Here is a 16,031-nt window from a genome sequence, read left to right as displayed (position 1 = left end):
AACACACCTCCAAGACAACCACTGCCTTGCTAAAGAAGCTGAGCGTGAAGGTGATGGACTGGCCAAGCATGTCTCCAGACCTAAACCCTATTGAGCATCTGTGGGGCATCCTCAAACGGAAGGTGGAGAAGCACAAGGTCTCTAACATCCACCAGCTCTGTGATGTCGTCATGGAGGAGTGGAAGAGGACTCCAGTGGCAACCAGTGAAGCTCTGGTGAACTCCATGCCCAAGAGGGTTAAAGCAGTGATGGAAAATAATGGTGGCCACACAAAATACTGACACTTTGGGCCCAATTTGGACATTTTCACTTAGGGATGTACTCACTTTTGTTGTCAGTGGTTTAGACATTAATGGCTGTGTGTTGAGTTATTTTGAGGGGACAGCAAATTTATACTGCTACTACTACAAGCTGTACACTATCACTACTTTACATTGTAGCAAAGTGTCATTTCTTTAGTATTGTCACATGAAAAGATATAATCAAATATTTACAAAAATGTGAGGGGTGTACTCACTTTTGTGAGATACTGTGTAAAATATATATATATATATATATATATATATATATATATATATATATATATATATATATACAGGTGAAACTCGAAAAATTAGAATATCGTGCAAAAGTTCATTAATTTCAGTAATTCAACTTAAAAGGTGAAACTAATATATTATATAGACTCATTACAAGCAAAGTAAGATATTTCAAGCCTTTATTTGATATAATTTTGATGATTATGGCTTACAGCTTATGAAAACCCCAAATTCAGAATCTCAGAAAATTAGAATATTACATGAAATCAATCAAAAAAAGGATTTTAAATACAGAAATGTCGGCCCTCTGAAAAGTATAGTCATGCATATGTACTCAGTACTTGGTTTGGGCCCCTTTTGCATTAATTACTGCCTCAATGCGCGTGGCATGGATGCTATCAGCCTGTGGCACTGCTGAGGTGTTATGGAAGACCAAGATGCTTCAATAGCGGCCTTCAGCTCTTCTGCATTGTTTGGTCTCATGTCTCTCATCTTTCTCTTGGCAATGCCCCATAGATTCTCTATGGGGTTCAGGTCAGGCGAGTTTGCTGGCCAATCAAGCACAGTAATACCACGGCCATTGAACCAGGTTTTGGTACTTTTGGCAGTGTGGGCAGATGCCAAGTCCTGCTGGAAAATGAAGTCAGCATCTCCATAAAGCTTATCTGCTGAAGGAAGCATGAAGTGCTCTAAAATGTCCCGGTAGACGGCTGCGTTGACTCTGGACTTAATAAAGCACAGTGGACCAACACCAGCCGATGACATGGCTCCCCAAACCAACACAGACTGTGGAAACTTCACACTGGACTTCAAGCATCTTGGATTGTGTGCCTCTCCATTCTTCCTCCAGACTGTGGGACCTTGGTTTCCAAATGAGATGCAAAATTTGCTCTCATCAGAAAAGAGGACTTTGGACCACTGAGCAACAGACCAGTTCTTTTTTTCTTTAGCCCAGGTAAGACGTTTGACATTTGAAGCCCATGTCCAGGACCCGTCTGTGTGTGGTGGCTCTTGATGCAGTAACTCCAGCCTCAGTCCACTCCTTGTGAAGCTCCCCACACATCTGAATGGCCTTTTCCTGACAATCCTCTCCAGGCTACGGTCATCCCTGCTGCTTGTGCACCTTTTTCTTCCACACTTTTCCCTTCCACTTAACTTTCTATTAATGTGCTTTGATACAGCACTTTGAGAACATCCAACTTCTTTTGCAATTACCTTTTGAGGCTTTCCCTCCTTGTGGAGGGTGTCAATGATGGTTTTCTGCACAACTGTCAGGTCAGCAGTCTTCCCCATGATTGTGAATTCAACTGAACCAGACCGAGAGACCATTTAAAGGCTCAGGAACCCTTTGTAGGTGTTTAGCTGATTAGAGTGTGACACTTTGAGCCTACAATACTGAACCTTTTCACAATATTCTAATTTTCTGAGATTCTGAATTTGGGGTTTTCATAAGCTGTAAGCCATAATCATCAAAATTATATCAAATAAAGGCTTGAAATATCTTACTTTGCTTGTAATGAGTCTATATAATATATTAGTTTCACCTTTTAAGTTGAATTACTGAAATTAATGAACTTTTGCACGATATTCTAATTTTTCGAGTTTCACCTGTATATATGTACAATTTCCTTCCAAAAAGCGTAAAATCTGTACACTATTTCATATATATATATATATATATATATATATATATATATATATATATATATATATATATATATATATATTACACATACAAGCTGGCATCATGAAATAGTGTACAGATGTTACGGTTTCGGAAGGACATTGGTACTTAAATTCACCAAATATTCGTGCATCTCGTTTGTCACATTTGTGCGTCTCTGTCACGATTCACTGTTGTCTGGCCTGTGTTTCTCCCCTGTCATCTGTTTCCGGACTACACTTCCCATAATTTTCTGCTCTCATCTCTGCCAGCTGTCCTTCATTGTCCTCACCTGTGTTTCATTTAGTCATTATCCTTTGTGTATTTAAGCCCTGTTGTTTGATCATTCGTGGTCAGTTGTTCTGTAACTCTGGGAAGAAGTCAAGAGAGCCGGGTCTAGGTGCAGCTAAGGATTTTTAATGAAAATAAACAAACAAAAATAACTGGTAGACACAGGAACAAATAAAACATCCACGATGGGAAACAAGAACATAAACAGGTGCAAACATCTACGAAGGGCACTGGTTAAACACGGGAGGTCAAACACATACAACAACTGACCACGAATGATCAAACAACAGGGCTTAAATACACAAAGGATAATGACTAAAGGAAACACAGGTGAGGACAATGAAGGACAGCTGGCAGAGATGAGAGCAGGGAATTATGGGAAGTGTAGTCCTGAAACAGATGACAGGGGAGAAACACAGGCTAGACAACAGTGAATCGTGACAGTCTCGTTCATTTAATGTCCATATGATGACAGGCTGATGTATGGGATAAGCACACTTGTACATCTTCTAATGATGTGCATCCATTTACATACATCTCTCCATCTTGTCTAGCGACATTCTCTCATTATTGACTTCAAAGGTGGATTAAAAATGTCTATTCCTTTGAACTGAGCACTGTCCACTGAACTTTAAAAAAAAAAAATTAAAAATCACAGAGTTATTTATGTATTTATTTTAGTGAGTGTGCATTAACCATTATGGAAGCATGCACCTAATGGAGGAAATGTTAGCTTTTAACTATTTGAGTAAGTCTTAACTGTGTTTATTGAGAAAAGAATATGTATTATCGGTTTTATTTATTGCATTTATTATTGATTTTCATTTAAATTCTTGTTCTTCATAATTATTTATTTATATTTGTATTGATTAAGAATAAGACGTGGGTTAATTTTGGGGTTCCTTGAAAGTGCAGTCATTCGTGTACAGGGAGAAGAGCAGCGGAGAGAGAATGCATCCCTGAAGAAAACCAGTGCTAATAGTGAGGGTCCCGGATGTGATTTTCCCCAGTCTCACTAGTTGCTGCCTATCTGTCAGAAAGCTGTTGAGCCACTGACAGATTGTGGTTGGCACGGAGAGCTGGTTCAGTTTGGTTGAGAGAAGATCAGGCATGCTATTGAAGGCTGAACTGAATTCCACAAATAGGATCCTTGCATATGTCCCAGGTCTGTTGAGGTGTTGCAGGATATAATGCAGTCCCATGTTGACGGCATCATCCACAGAACTGTTTGCTCGGTAAGCAAACTGAAGGGGGTCTAGTAGGGGTCCAGTGATGTCCTTCAGATAGGCCAAAGCCAGCCGCTCAAATGACTTCATGACCAGGTCTGTGGCTGCAGCTTCAAAACACTCCAATCAGTGCATTCAAAGTAGGTTTGTAGTTCCAGCTCTGCTTCATTAGTCCATCTCTTTACAGTGCTTACTACAGGCTTAGCTGATTTTAGTTTCTGCTTGTAGATTGTGAGAATATGAACAGTGATCAGTCCTAAAGCTGCATGTGGGACAGAGCAATATGCATCCTTTACAGTGGTGTAGCTTGATCCAGTATATTTCTATCTCTGGTGGGACAAGTGATGTGTTGTTTGTATTTGGCAGTTCACGGATGAGGTTAGCTTTATTAAAATCTCCCAGAATAATGATAAGTGAGTCCGGGTGTTGTTGCTCCATGTCTGTGATGTGATCAGCCTGCTGTTGCAACGCTGCCTTCACTCATACTTGTTGCGGGATGTACACACTCACAGAATAAACAAGGAAAATTCCTGTGGTGAGTAAAAAGACTTCTAAATTAGGACAGCACATCTTCAATGCCGTTACATCTGTACACAAACCTTCGTTGGTGTAAAAGCATGTTCCACCGCCTCTCGTACCATTTCACAATGCATAGTCTCCACTAGTGTGTTCTCTCCATTGATACCAACTTAACTGATACCAATCCTTTAACAAATACATCACTCTTTTTGCATGGCCAGTGTACGAAGCTGGTGGAGACAGAGTAAAGATACTTTGCTCATGTACTTGCTCATGTTAAAATGTCCCGATACATACATCATACAACTGAGTAGATCTCTCGTTGTGCATTGAGAGCGGCCGCATGCCCAGAGACTCGCGAGCCGGGCTTACTCTCCACAAATGTTCTCTGTAGCGCTGGGAAGTTTTATCAATGTTAAATAATTGGTTTGTTCTAATGTGTCATTGAAACAATAACAATTATTCAAGGACTTCTCTGCGCCACTTGAGAGTGACTTAAAACACTTGCATATCTGTGCCTGTACTGCACGCACTCAGCTTGACCATGCGCATCTACAAAATCAAAGGGAGTGCAATTATTTTGATCAAATTAAAATTGTATTTGTAACCCAAGTAACAACAGAGAATGAACTATAATTGAATTACTAAAAAGAATAATAATGTTTAGTTATTCCTTGCATCACTTCATAGCGGATTCTGATAAGGGAACATAGTGAGCAATGATGTTCCCTGTTTTTTACAGTGCATTATGCGATTTCTTTTTTTAAGAGTAAACGTTTCAGTGCATAGAAACGATTTAGCAATTGGGACAGCCCTAGAATGGCTGACTCCCTGGTCAGTTCCCTGACTACTTTTCTCTAGGGAGCTGATTGTGATGCAGTCTCTGACATAACCAGCGATCTTCTAAACCGAGACAGACGATCAATTCATTAAGTGATGAGCTGTTTCCTCCCAAAAGCACTATATTCAGTGTACTAAAGAATCTCCTCCATAGACATCAATTAAAAAAATGGGTGTACCACTGCATTATGCGATTTTATGCTAACCTTGTAGACTTTCCTACTAGGAGGGCTCTGACTATAACAAATCTTTGCTATGCAGTAAAAATATCAATCAGCTATTGGTGCTGTGCAGCTATGCAAATAGTAGTTCAGTGAAAGGTATTGTGAGTACTATTGACAAATCAGCATCCAGGACTGGAACTATAAATTCTATAAAGAAATGTATACATAGTTTTAGAAAAAATATAAATTAATTTAAAATATTTAAGCATAAGCTTTTAGATCAAAAGTTTTTAAGGAGAAACATAAATCATGAGAAACATAAGTCAAGTGTGTCCAAACTTTTTAAGAGTACATTGTTGTGAAATGTTCTTCAGGTAAAGACTCCAGTACTTATGATGTTGGGTGAAGATGATAAGCGTGTGCCTAATAAGCAGGGCATTGAATACTACAGAGCCCTGAAGGCTTTGCAGGTACCAGTGAAGTAAGTATAATCACTGTCTGGCACTTTACAGACTGCTTTTCTGATTTCAAACATTTTACCACACTGTATAATTGTTTTTTTTTGCACATCCATGTGTGTCCACAGATTGTTATTGTACCCGGACAATAATCACTCTTTATCCAAAGTTGACGCAGAGTCGGATGGCTTCATGAATGCTACTTTTTGGATCATTCAACACCTCTCACTGTGATGTCACTTCCTTGACAAATACACGATATTCAACTCTAGTCACTTAATTCCGAGATTACAGAAACATCTTTGTCATTGTCATATCAAGAATTTCCATGGTAATTTTTTATTTAATCTATGCAAATCTAATTTACCTATTTAAATGAATTGTACTGGAAACAAAAGCACTTGAAGATGTTTGCTGGAGTCTGACTTGTGAGATGGAAATGTTAGGGTGCAGTATGTTTTTAAGAATTCTCTCAATAAATTTTACACTTAATGCCAGCTTTAAAATGAATTTAGTACTGCTCTCAGAAAACCCTACAGCATCTTTATATTTTATTTTTCAGTAATCAACTAATTATTGTTTGTGCCATGCTGTTCATTCTGTTTAAAGTTCACTCTCTTTATTTCTTTGATAAACAGTCTAGCTTCTCTGATTTTCTTTGTCTTGGGATATTAATTATATGGTTAATGTCTGAGATATGTACTGTATTCATTTCAATAAAAAGTGTTGAGTGACTTCAGACTTGTGTAAATAAATGACTTCTTTTTTTTATTACACGTTAATGTGATTGAAATCTCATTTGATAGGGATTACACACCTAATCCATATACACACTCACCAAGATGCTATGAACTCTTTATTTACTATTGCCTCTTTTATGACCTGAATGAATACATAAATAAATGAACAGTAAGTTTTCAGCTTTAATCTAGGTGTCCTTGCTGCTGTTATACATTTTCATTTGGGAATGAGAACTGATGCAAAGTTTAATCCATAGCATGCTCTTCTCAAAATGTATTTAAAGATTAAAAAAAAAAAACATTTGTGACACCTTACACAAGGTCACTTTTTACAAGTGACCAGGCAAAATGTTTTTTCTTCTTTCTTTTCTTTTTCTTTTTTTTTTTATTTATGACTTTTACATTTATATGGATCATTTGTATAAATTCCTCTTAATATAGGATTGGTCAGTAACACTTTTAGCAAGCCTAGCAAAGAGTTAATTCCATAGGATTAGAGTTCCCTCTAGACAAAATATCAGTGCAAGTGTTAGAGGTTCCCCGTCTGTCACTCAGTCAACGTTGTGTTGCTGAGTTGACACTAGGGGTCGCTCCTGCGGAGCACGGCCATCTCTGATTTTGAGAAAAGGCCAATGAGAATTGGCCTGTGGAATCTGCATGCCACTCCCCCGGACATACGGGTATAAAAGGAGTGACGCTGCAAATACACATCAGATATCTTCTTCGGAGCCCAGAGAGCAGTCATAGAGCTCAATCCCTCTGCTGTTTCATTCATCTCTGCAAGCTGTTGGCTTTACGGCGCTTTCCAGCGGTCCTCCCCCTCGCATACTACGTTGTGCTGAGCATACACCCCTGGGTGCTTCAGCAGCTGATAAAAGAGCTTATGGAGTGAATAACTTCGTTTATATATCTATTTATATTCTCATATATATATATATATATATATATATATATATATATAAACACCATTAAAAGAGTATATTTCTCTAAAAGAGTGGCACAAACGGTAAAGCGTCTATTTCAAGATGTCTTTCCGTTTGTGTGTGTTTCCTGGTTGCGGTTGTTCTCTCTTCCCGTCTGATGGCCACGATCGCTGCCTCTTGTGTCTGGGTGCTACCCACGCAGAGTCAGCGTTCGTGGATGGTTCATGCTCTCACTGCGAGAGCATTGCCATGGCTACATTGCGGTCGAGGCTCACACTCGTAAGAGCGCGAGCCACCCCAGCCGCTCCCCGACTCGATCCTTCTACCTACGGGTATGAGGCGGTGTCGGCTAGCGCTGGGGACGATATGGTGACCTCAGTGGGAGCCTCTCCGCCGGGTACAACCCCACGGACCTCCCACTCCCCGCCACGCTCGTATGCTCCAACCGAGTGCTGGGGCGCGGTTGCCGGTTCACTTCATAGCGGACCCGTGATCTTGTTCAGAGCGCCTGATGACGATGAGATCTTGATCGCGGCATCGGAGAGCGGGTTTGTCATGTCTGACGCTGAAGACTCGGCTGAGCTCCCACCCTCAAGTGCGCTCTCACTACCCTCGACGGCGGGGCGGCAAGGGGCTAGACGGCGATTCCCCAGGTGGACCAAGCGGTCGCGGTGCACTTATGCCCGCAAAATGCCTCCACCTGGCAGAACCGCCCGAGGCTTCCGTCCAGGGCCTGTAGGCTTACATGCCATGGCACTCCTGCAGGTGCACTAAGCCAAGGCACTTAGAGAACTACACGAGGGTAGTCCTGACCCAGGTCTAATGCAGGAGCTGCGTTCAGCGACCGACTTCGCCCTCCGGGCAACGAAGGTCACGGCACGGGCTCTCGGGCAGGCGATGTCCACCTTGGTGGTCCAGGAGCGCCACCTATGGCTCAACCTGGTCGAGTCGCGAGAGGCTGACAAGGTACGTTTCCTTGACGCCCCCATCTCCCAGGTTGGGCTGTTTGGTGATACCGTTGGAGACTTCGCCCGGCAGTTCTCAACGGTAAGGAGGCAGACGGAGGCTATACAGCACATCCTGCCCAGGCGGAGCTACAGGCCCCACACCCCGTCGCCCAGCACGTCCCCCTGCTGTACCAACACCAGCCCCGCCACAGCCCGCCCCTCGGGCCGGCCCCGGTGCGGAGCTACCCGCAGGACGCCGATGCCCCCCGCCTCACCACCGGCCGCCAAGAACCCTAAGAAGGCTTTGAAGCGCCCCTGGGACTCAGGAAAATGCACTTCGGGAGTTGGTAAGCAGACCACTCCCTCCCCCGCCGGAGGGGCGGGTGGAGAATCCCTATTTCCTTTTGGAACTTATTTCACCACACGCCCAACGGGCTGCGGTACCCACATTTAAAAAAAAAAGAGCAGTTCCTCAGCCCCCGGGCTCCACTTCCAGTCTCCCCGGCCGTCGTTATCACGACTGCCGGCCACCGGTTCTCTTTGGCAGGTACAGCGCCCTGGAACCGGGTCTTCCGCTTCCACGTCCCTGCCCCCGAGCCAACGGTCTCCACGGGCCACGAGGACGAAATTCTTCCTCCCCCGTCCCAGGCTGTTCCGGGAGTGGGGGATATGCGATTCAGTTCGCCAGGCGCCCGCCCAGGTTCAACGGTGTCCGCCCCACCACGTTTTACAGCCCCTACTTCTTCGTACCCAAAAAAGGTGGCGGGTTGCAGCCAATCCTCAACCTGTGAGTTCTGAACCGGCTCTGCACAGACTCCCGTTCAAGATGCTTACGCAGAGACGCATTCTAGCAAGCGTCCGGCATCTGGATTGGTTCGCGGCGGTAGACCTGAAGGACGCATACTTTCATGTCTCGATCCTTCCTCGGCACAGACCCTTCCTCCGGTTTGCCTTCGAGTGTCAGGCATATCAGTATAAAGTCCTCCCCTTCGGCCAGTCCCTGTCCCCAGACCGCCTTCACGAAGGTCGCAGAGGCAGCCCTTGCCCCACTGAGGGAAGCAGGCGTCCGCATTCTCAACTATCTCGACGACTGGCTAATCTTAGCTCACTCGCGAGACATGTTGTGTGCTCACAGGGACTTGGTGCTCAGGCACCTCAACCGCTTGGGGCTTCGGGTCAACTGGGAAAAGAGCAAGCTCGTCCCGGTTCAGAGCATCAGTGCTGACCTGTCTGCATATGTTCAGACGGAACACGTTGGTCCCACTGAAATCCTTTCAGAGGCTCCTGGGGCATATGGCATCATCAGCCACGGTTACACCGCTCGGGCTGATGCATATGAGACCACTCCAGCACTGGCTGCAGACCCGAGTCCAGAGACGAGCATGGCGCCACGGCACACACTGCGTCCTCGTCACACAGACATGTTGCCGCTCTCTCAGCCCCTGGTGAGACATAGCGTTCTTGCGAGCAGGAGTTTCCCTAGGCTAGATCTCCAGGCACGTCGTGGTCACAACAGATGCCCCCCAACGGGGCTGGGGCACCGTGTGCAGCGGGCACTCAGTCGCCGGCCCTTGGACAGGCCCGCGACTGCATTGGCACAGCAGTACTTCTTGCCCTGAGGAGGCTTTTGCCGTTGATCTGGGGCAAGCACGTGCTTGCCCCCCTCCACCTTGAAGGTGTATGTAGCTGCTATCGGCACATCATGATGCAGTGGAAGGTAAGTATTTAGGGAAGCACGATTTGATCATCAGGTTCCTGAGAGGCGCGAGGAGGTTAAACCCCCCCACCCAGGCCGCGCCTTGTTCCCTCTTGGGACCTCTCCATGGTCCTTCGGGGCCTTCAGGAAGCTCCCTTCGAGCCCCTTGAGTCAGCAGAGCTAAAGGTGCTCTCTCTGAAGACCGCTCTCCTGATGGCGCTCACCTCCATCAAGAGGGTAGGGGCCCTTCAGGCGTTCTCTGTTAGCGAACTGTGCCTAGAGTTCGGTCCGGCTTACTCTCGTGTCATCCTGAGACCCCGACCGGGCTACGTGCCCAAGGTTACCACGACCCCCTTTCTTCACTTCTGTTCCTTGAGCAATGCAGTGTTCAAAGAGATGTCATTAAATGTTGCATTTAAAAATATTACTGAAATGTGACTATAGATAATTTAATGATCATATTTATTTAAAACGGGGGAAAAAGTTGGTGCCTTGACGAATATTTGAATTTAATCTCAGCATCTGAAAGCATGGACTGTCTAATGCACATAGCAAAAAAAAAAAATGGTAAGAGGTTTCACAAAGTGGTCAAATTGGCTGGGTTTATGCAATTTCCAGAGCAAAGGTTTCACACAGCAGGTTTAAGTTGCTACCTTCGATTTTGAGTTTTGTTAGAGGAAACTGGTTTTTGCTTTCAAATTAGGTGGATTGTTTTTATTTTAACTGGTGTACAGCACAATTGTAACATGCTAACATGCTCAGAGGCAGATTTATTATGAGTAGCAGATCAAAAACTGATACTGAACCAATTTTCTCTGAGCAAAGTGATGTATTTCTGATGCAATGAAGTTACATCAAAATCCCTGGTCACATCCCCTGTATCTCTCGCTCCATATTAACTTGTGTTTCACAGGAAAATATTTTTTTAAGTATTGTAAATAATGTTCGATTTTGATGAGAAACAACGCAAAATGTTGGTAATTTTTCAGTGGAAATATTTATGGCCTTTGTGTGTTTATGAGAGATGCTCATTCACAGTGGCTATGAAAATATTGCAAGTTGAGTCACTGTGAACACCCTTCACACTCATAGCACTCATGAACAAGCAACGCACATCAAGATTTTCATTGAAAAAATACTTCTGTTATATTTCTCATCAAATTCATTCCTTTTCATTAAGTTACTTATTTGTGCTTTTTACACTTTAAACTGTTAACCCAGGATCACTCTTAACCCTAAAGTAATCCTGGGATATAGTTTTACATATTTAATTGTTAATTGTTAAACCAAGGATTAGCGAAGTGTGAAAAGCCCTATTGAAAGCTTCATTTAGTACTATATCTGCATCAATGTCTCATTCTCTCTTTTTTTTCATTAACGGTCTATATTCATAAAGCATGAGTAAGCATTGCTTCTCTGTGTTCCATCACATGCCCCATCACTTTTGAACATCTGCTCCCTGCTTTTAGTTACTGCAGACTTTGCTTTCACTTCCATGAAAAGCTGTTACAATACATTTGTTACTGATCTTTTTTTGTTTGTTTCTAAAAGAGACAGTATTTTGAAATTGTAAGATTTGGATTACAGATCTCTGGTAAGTTATTTTCTCTGTTTTAAGTCAGTTTGTATTAACAATAGCAAATCGTTTAGACCATGACTTAGAGAATATGTGGAAGACCCCCCACAATTTAGTTTTTGCTAAATGAAGAAATATTTCCATTATGTTTTAGTATGTTCTTTAATTTATATTTTTTCCTTGTACTATTTGAAATAGTTTATTGCAGATTATGTGCTTGTATAATCCCTTATTATTAAATATTTTTCATGTAATTTACTATCTGTCAGTCCAGTCCATGCACTTTACTTTACACTACTCAAATATACATGGTAAAGCATGTTCTAATGTCCTTGTTTTCATGTCTCTAGGCCATGTGTGGACATGTGGTTTACCTGATCCTTATACTGAATCAGTTTAATCTTTTTGAAACGTTATGGCCTGAATTCTATCCATGTGAAAATCACAATACCAATGATGGACATACAAATGTGGACTGCCAGCAAAGACGTCTCACTAAAATTCCTATATTCAAATCCCTCTCTGTTATATCGCTCAACTTAAATAAAAACCATATACAGCAGGTTAAAGGTGAAGCATTTTCTGGCATTCCCAATCTTAAGTATCTGAGTTTAATGTGGAACTGTGTGCCAGATCATCTTAAAGAGCGGAGATGGCCTTCGTGCAACCTGAAGATTGATCGAGATGCATTTGTCGGCCTTAAGAACCTAACCTCCCTCCAGTTAGCAGGAAACAGCCTAAAGACCATTCCTCCTCTTCCAAAGCAACTTGTGGTTTTGGGACTAGAATTGAACAATATTTTTCACATCGAAAAACCTCTGGGTACACAGCAACTAAAAGAACTATTGCTGAGCAAGAATTGTTTCTACGCAAACCCGTGTTATCAATCTTACTTCATCGACCCATGTGTCTTTCAAGAACTTCCTGAGCTCTTGAACTTTAGCCTTAGTTACAACAATGTGAGCAATGTTCCACAACATCTTCCACCCTCACTGGAAAGTCTGGACCTGGGGGAGAACAAGATCACAAGTATCAGGAAAGAGTCTTTTATGAATCTTACACGCTTGCGCCACCTTAACCTGGGCTGGAACTGCCAAAGATGTGACCATGCTTCTGAGCCCTGTTTCCCATGCCCGAATAATCAATCTCTGGATCTGCATCAGGATGTATTTTTGAATCAGAGAAACTCTCTTATAAGTCTAAGTCTGCGAGGCAACTCACTTCGTACTCTCCCCCAATACCTCTTTGCCCAACTACACAATCTTAGAGAACTTGATCTGTCTGACAATTTGTTAGCCTACACCATCCAGAATGGCACCTTTTATGAGGAGCTCAAGAATGTTGTAACCCTTAACCTTCTTTATAACTACGAACCCCTAAACACCTTCTCCGAATTGGTCCTGTCACCCTCAATAGAGAAGATGACAGCTCTAAAAGAGCTTTATCTGAGTGGATTATTCTTCAAAGTACTATCAAACCACAGCATCGCACCTCTGGTCAAACTGCCAAGACTTGAGTCCCTGGAGTTACGCACAAACTTTATCTGCTCAATTAACATCAGTGCATTCACACAGCTGAGAACATTAAGGTGGGTGGGCCTTTCCCAAAACATGCTTGCTTTCAGTTCATGCTATTCAACCTGCACTTCTGAAGCTATACCAACATACCACAGACAGCTCAACCTGCAAATTCAAAAAGTCCCTGCGCCAACTTCAGAGCTGTGGTCGAACACTGTGCATGGCTCTGAAATATCTTCCTGTCCTTTTTATTATTCAATGTGGCATTTCAAAAAACAGATCTGCTCTAAGAACCTGTTTTTTGATCTGTCTCAAAACAACATCCCATGGTTGAATGCAAGTACTTTCAAAGGCATGGAAGAAGCTGTATGCATAGATTTGTCCTACAACTACATAAGTCAGACTTTAAATGGCCATCAGTTCTTATATCTAAGCAAACTAGCTTACCTAAATATGGCACACAACCGTATTGATCTGTACTCTGACAAAGCCTTCAAGGAGCTAAGCGGCACCCTTAAAGCCCTTGACCTCAGCAACAACGAATTCCACTTTGTAATGAAGGGTATGGGACATCGCTTCACATTCCTGTCTCACTTGTCATCTCTTGAAATACTGAGTCTGTCAAACAATCACATTGGTCTTCGAATCTCTAATATTCTTACTAGTACCTCTCTGAAGTATCTTGTTTTCTCTGGCAATCGTTTGGACATAATGTGGGACTCCAGGCGTGATCAGTATATACATTTCTTTCAGGGTCTTACTAACCTTACACACCTGGACATTTCTGCAAACCAGCTAAAGTCATTTTCCCCAGAGGTAGTTATCAACTTGCCTCCAAACCTCCAAGTGCTTAGGCTGGACTCCAACATGCTGAGTTCCTTCCCCTGGGGCAACATCTCAGTTCTCAAACATCTCTGCTACCTAAATCTTAGTGAAAACATTCTTTCTTTCTTACCCAATATCCATTTTGACCTTAATCTTAGAAGCCTGGACTTAAGTCACAATCGACTAGTTACAATCCCCAAGGCTTTTCTTAGTCAGGCAAAATACCTTAAAAACCTAATGATTAACCACAACCAGTTGAAGATCCTTGATGTGAATGCTCTTCCCTTGTCTTTCCACAATGGAAAAACTATATGCCCTGCTGAGCAGCTTAAAAATAAGTCCTCTTGCAAACTTGTGCTGCATACCAATCCTTTTACTTGTAGTTGTGTTACCTCAGGCTTTGCCAAATTTCTCAGAGAAACTGATTTGGATGTCCCACATCTCACCACACATGTTCACTGTGCTTATCCAGAGTCACTTGCTGGAGTGAATGTCCTATCCGTAGATCTTCGCTCCTGCCAAGAAATATTTGGGAGTGTTGCTTTCCTCTGTACCTCATTGTTAACAATGGCATTAACCAGCATTCCCCTCCTGAAACATCTCTATGGCTGGGATCTTTGGTACTGTATCCAGATTCTATGGACTGGACACAAGGGACACACTCCAGCTAATGCTAGCATGGCGGACAGCCACTACGATGCATTTGTTGTCTTCGATACAAGTAACATGGCAGTCAGAGACTGGATCTACAAGGAGATGATCGTGGGTTTGGAGAGAAGGGGGAGATGGCGCTTCCGGCTTTGTCTAGAGGAACGTGACTGGTTGCCAGGAGTATCGTGCATAGAGAATCTCCATAAGGCAGTTTACAACAGCAGAAAGACAGTGTTTGTACTGACCAGCCCAAGTGGCTATTCTGATGCCAGTGGAGTGGTCAAACAAACCTTCCTCCTGGTTCAGCAGAGGCTTCTTGATGAAAGGGTTGATGTTGCAGTTCTAGTTCTGCTGGATGCTCTCTTTCCAAAATTTAAATACCTTCAAATGAGGAAACGACTCTGCAAGAAATCAGTTCTGTCCTGGCCAAAGAACCCACGAGTGCAGCCTCTCTTCTGGAATGACCTGCGCGTCGCTCTTGTCTCTGACAATGTAAAAGCCTACAACAAGAACGTCACAGAGAGCTTCTTCTAAGATGTTTTTTGTAGTCCCAGTTTTATAGTTTTGGATGTGATTAAATGAGCAATGTAAATATTCGGAAAATAGTAAGAAATAAAGATACTGAATATAAATCAATTTCTGCTAACCTCCAGCAGTCTCAGTGATAGACAAAATGACACAAAGTCAGAAAACATGCATGAATGTTCTCAATAAAAGTATGGACTGAGTGTCATATAGGATAGATAAACTCATTCTTAAATTGCCTGGTCTCTGATGTTTACTAGACTTAATCTAGCTTGTAAATTTTTATCTAGCTTATTTTAAATTGATTCTAAACATGTTCCATCTCCATCCATATTATCTGGACTTCTATACACTAACAAGTTTTTCACTGGGGCGTTAAGTAATATTGTACTTCATTACTGTACTTGAATGTTTTTTGTTGAATTTGTACTTTAATCTGGTTCTATTGTATTGAACTGAATTAATTTCCAAGCAAAAAAAACAATTGTAACATTGTTCTGCTTACAGTTGTATTTTTCCTTCAAAATAAAAAAAAATTCATACTGAGCCAACAAGCCAGTCAAATCATGTTTGAATTTTACTTTTACTTTTCACACTGACTGTTTTTTGTTTTCTTTAAGTGTAACTGTAACATTGTCATTTGCCTTTGTGAAGAGATATCTGAATAAGTATCTTTATGCAAACAATAACTATGATAACATCTGTGGAAGACAAGCATGAGAACTCAACCATAAAAAGGGGAAATCAAGGAGGTTACGTTGTGTTTTCTTTTATGAGGAAATGTTGCACCTGTTGAACCACAAAACACATGCAAGAAAATAGCTCTGCAGTTTTAAGAGCTTACCAACTCTAAATTCAACATAAGGCAGTGAAGACAGAAAAAAAACACAACATTTTAAGGGTACTTGAATCATCTTAAAAATATGTTCAA

The 16,031-nt window shown here is 42.3% G+C and overlaps 2 protein-coding genes across 2 annotated transcripts in view; both read left to right on the top strand.

Moving 5' to 3' along the window:
• Positions 1–6,431, top strand: part of apeh (acylaminoacyl-peptide hydrolase) — a 159,994-nt gene extending 153,563 nt beyond the window's left edge. The window contains exons 22-23 of the mRNA XM_052108107.1: positions 5,617–5,723; positions 5,829–6,431. Of these exons, the coding sequence (XP_051964067.1) occupies positions 5,617–5,723; positions 5,829–5,934 (213 nt within the window). The 3' untranslated portion in view covers positions 5,935–6,431. The remainder of the gene's footprint in view (positions 1–5,616; positions 5,724–5,828) is intronic.
• Positions 6,432–11,488: 5,057 nt separating this feature from the next.
• Positions 11,489–15,604, top strand: tlr9 (toll-like receptor 9). Its single transcript, XM_052108106.1, has 2 exons — positions 11,489–11,600; positions 11,933–15,604. The coding sequence occupies exon 2, from the start codon at positions 11,936–11,938 to the stop codon at positions 15,107–15,109; it is 3,174 nt and encodes a 1,057-aa protein (XP_051964066.1). The 5' UTR covers positions 11,489–11,600; positions 11,933–11,935; the 3' UTR covers positions 15,110–15,604.
• Positions 15,605–16,031: the final 427 nt, after the last annotated feature.

This window comes from Xyrauchen texanus, chromosome 37, assembly GCF_025860055.1.
Source record: "Xyrauchen texanus isolate HMW12.3.18 chromosome 37, RBS_HiC_50CHRs, whole genome shotgun sequence".
NCBI classification, from domain to species: domain Eukaryota; kingdom Metazoa; phylum Chordata; class Actinopteri; order Cypriniformes; family Catostomidae; genus Xyrauchen; species Xyrauchen texanus.
This window is presented reverse-complemented; position numbering and strand designations above follow the sequence as displayed.

Coding starts and splice junctions, on each gene's coding strand:
- tlr9 (XM_052108106.1), top strand. CDS start 11,936: ATGTGTGGACATGTGGTTTACCTGATCCTTATACTGAATCAGTTTAAT.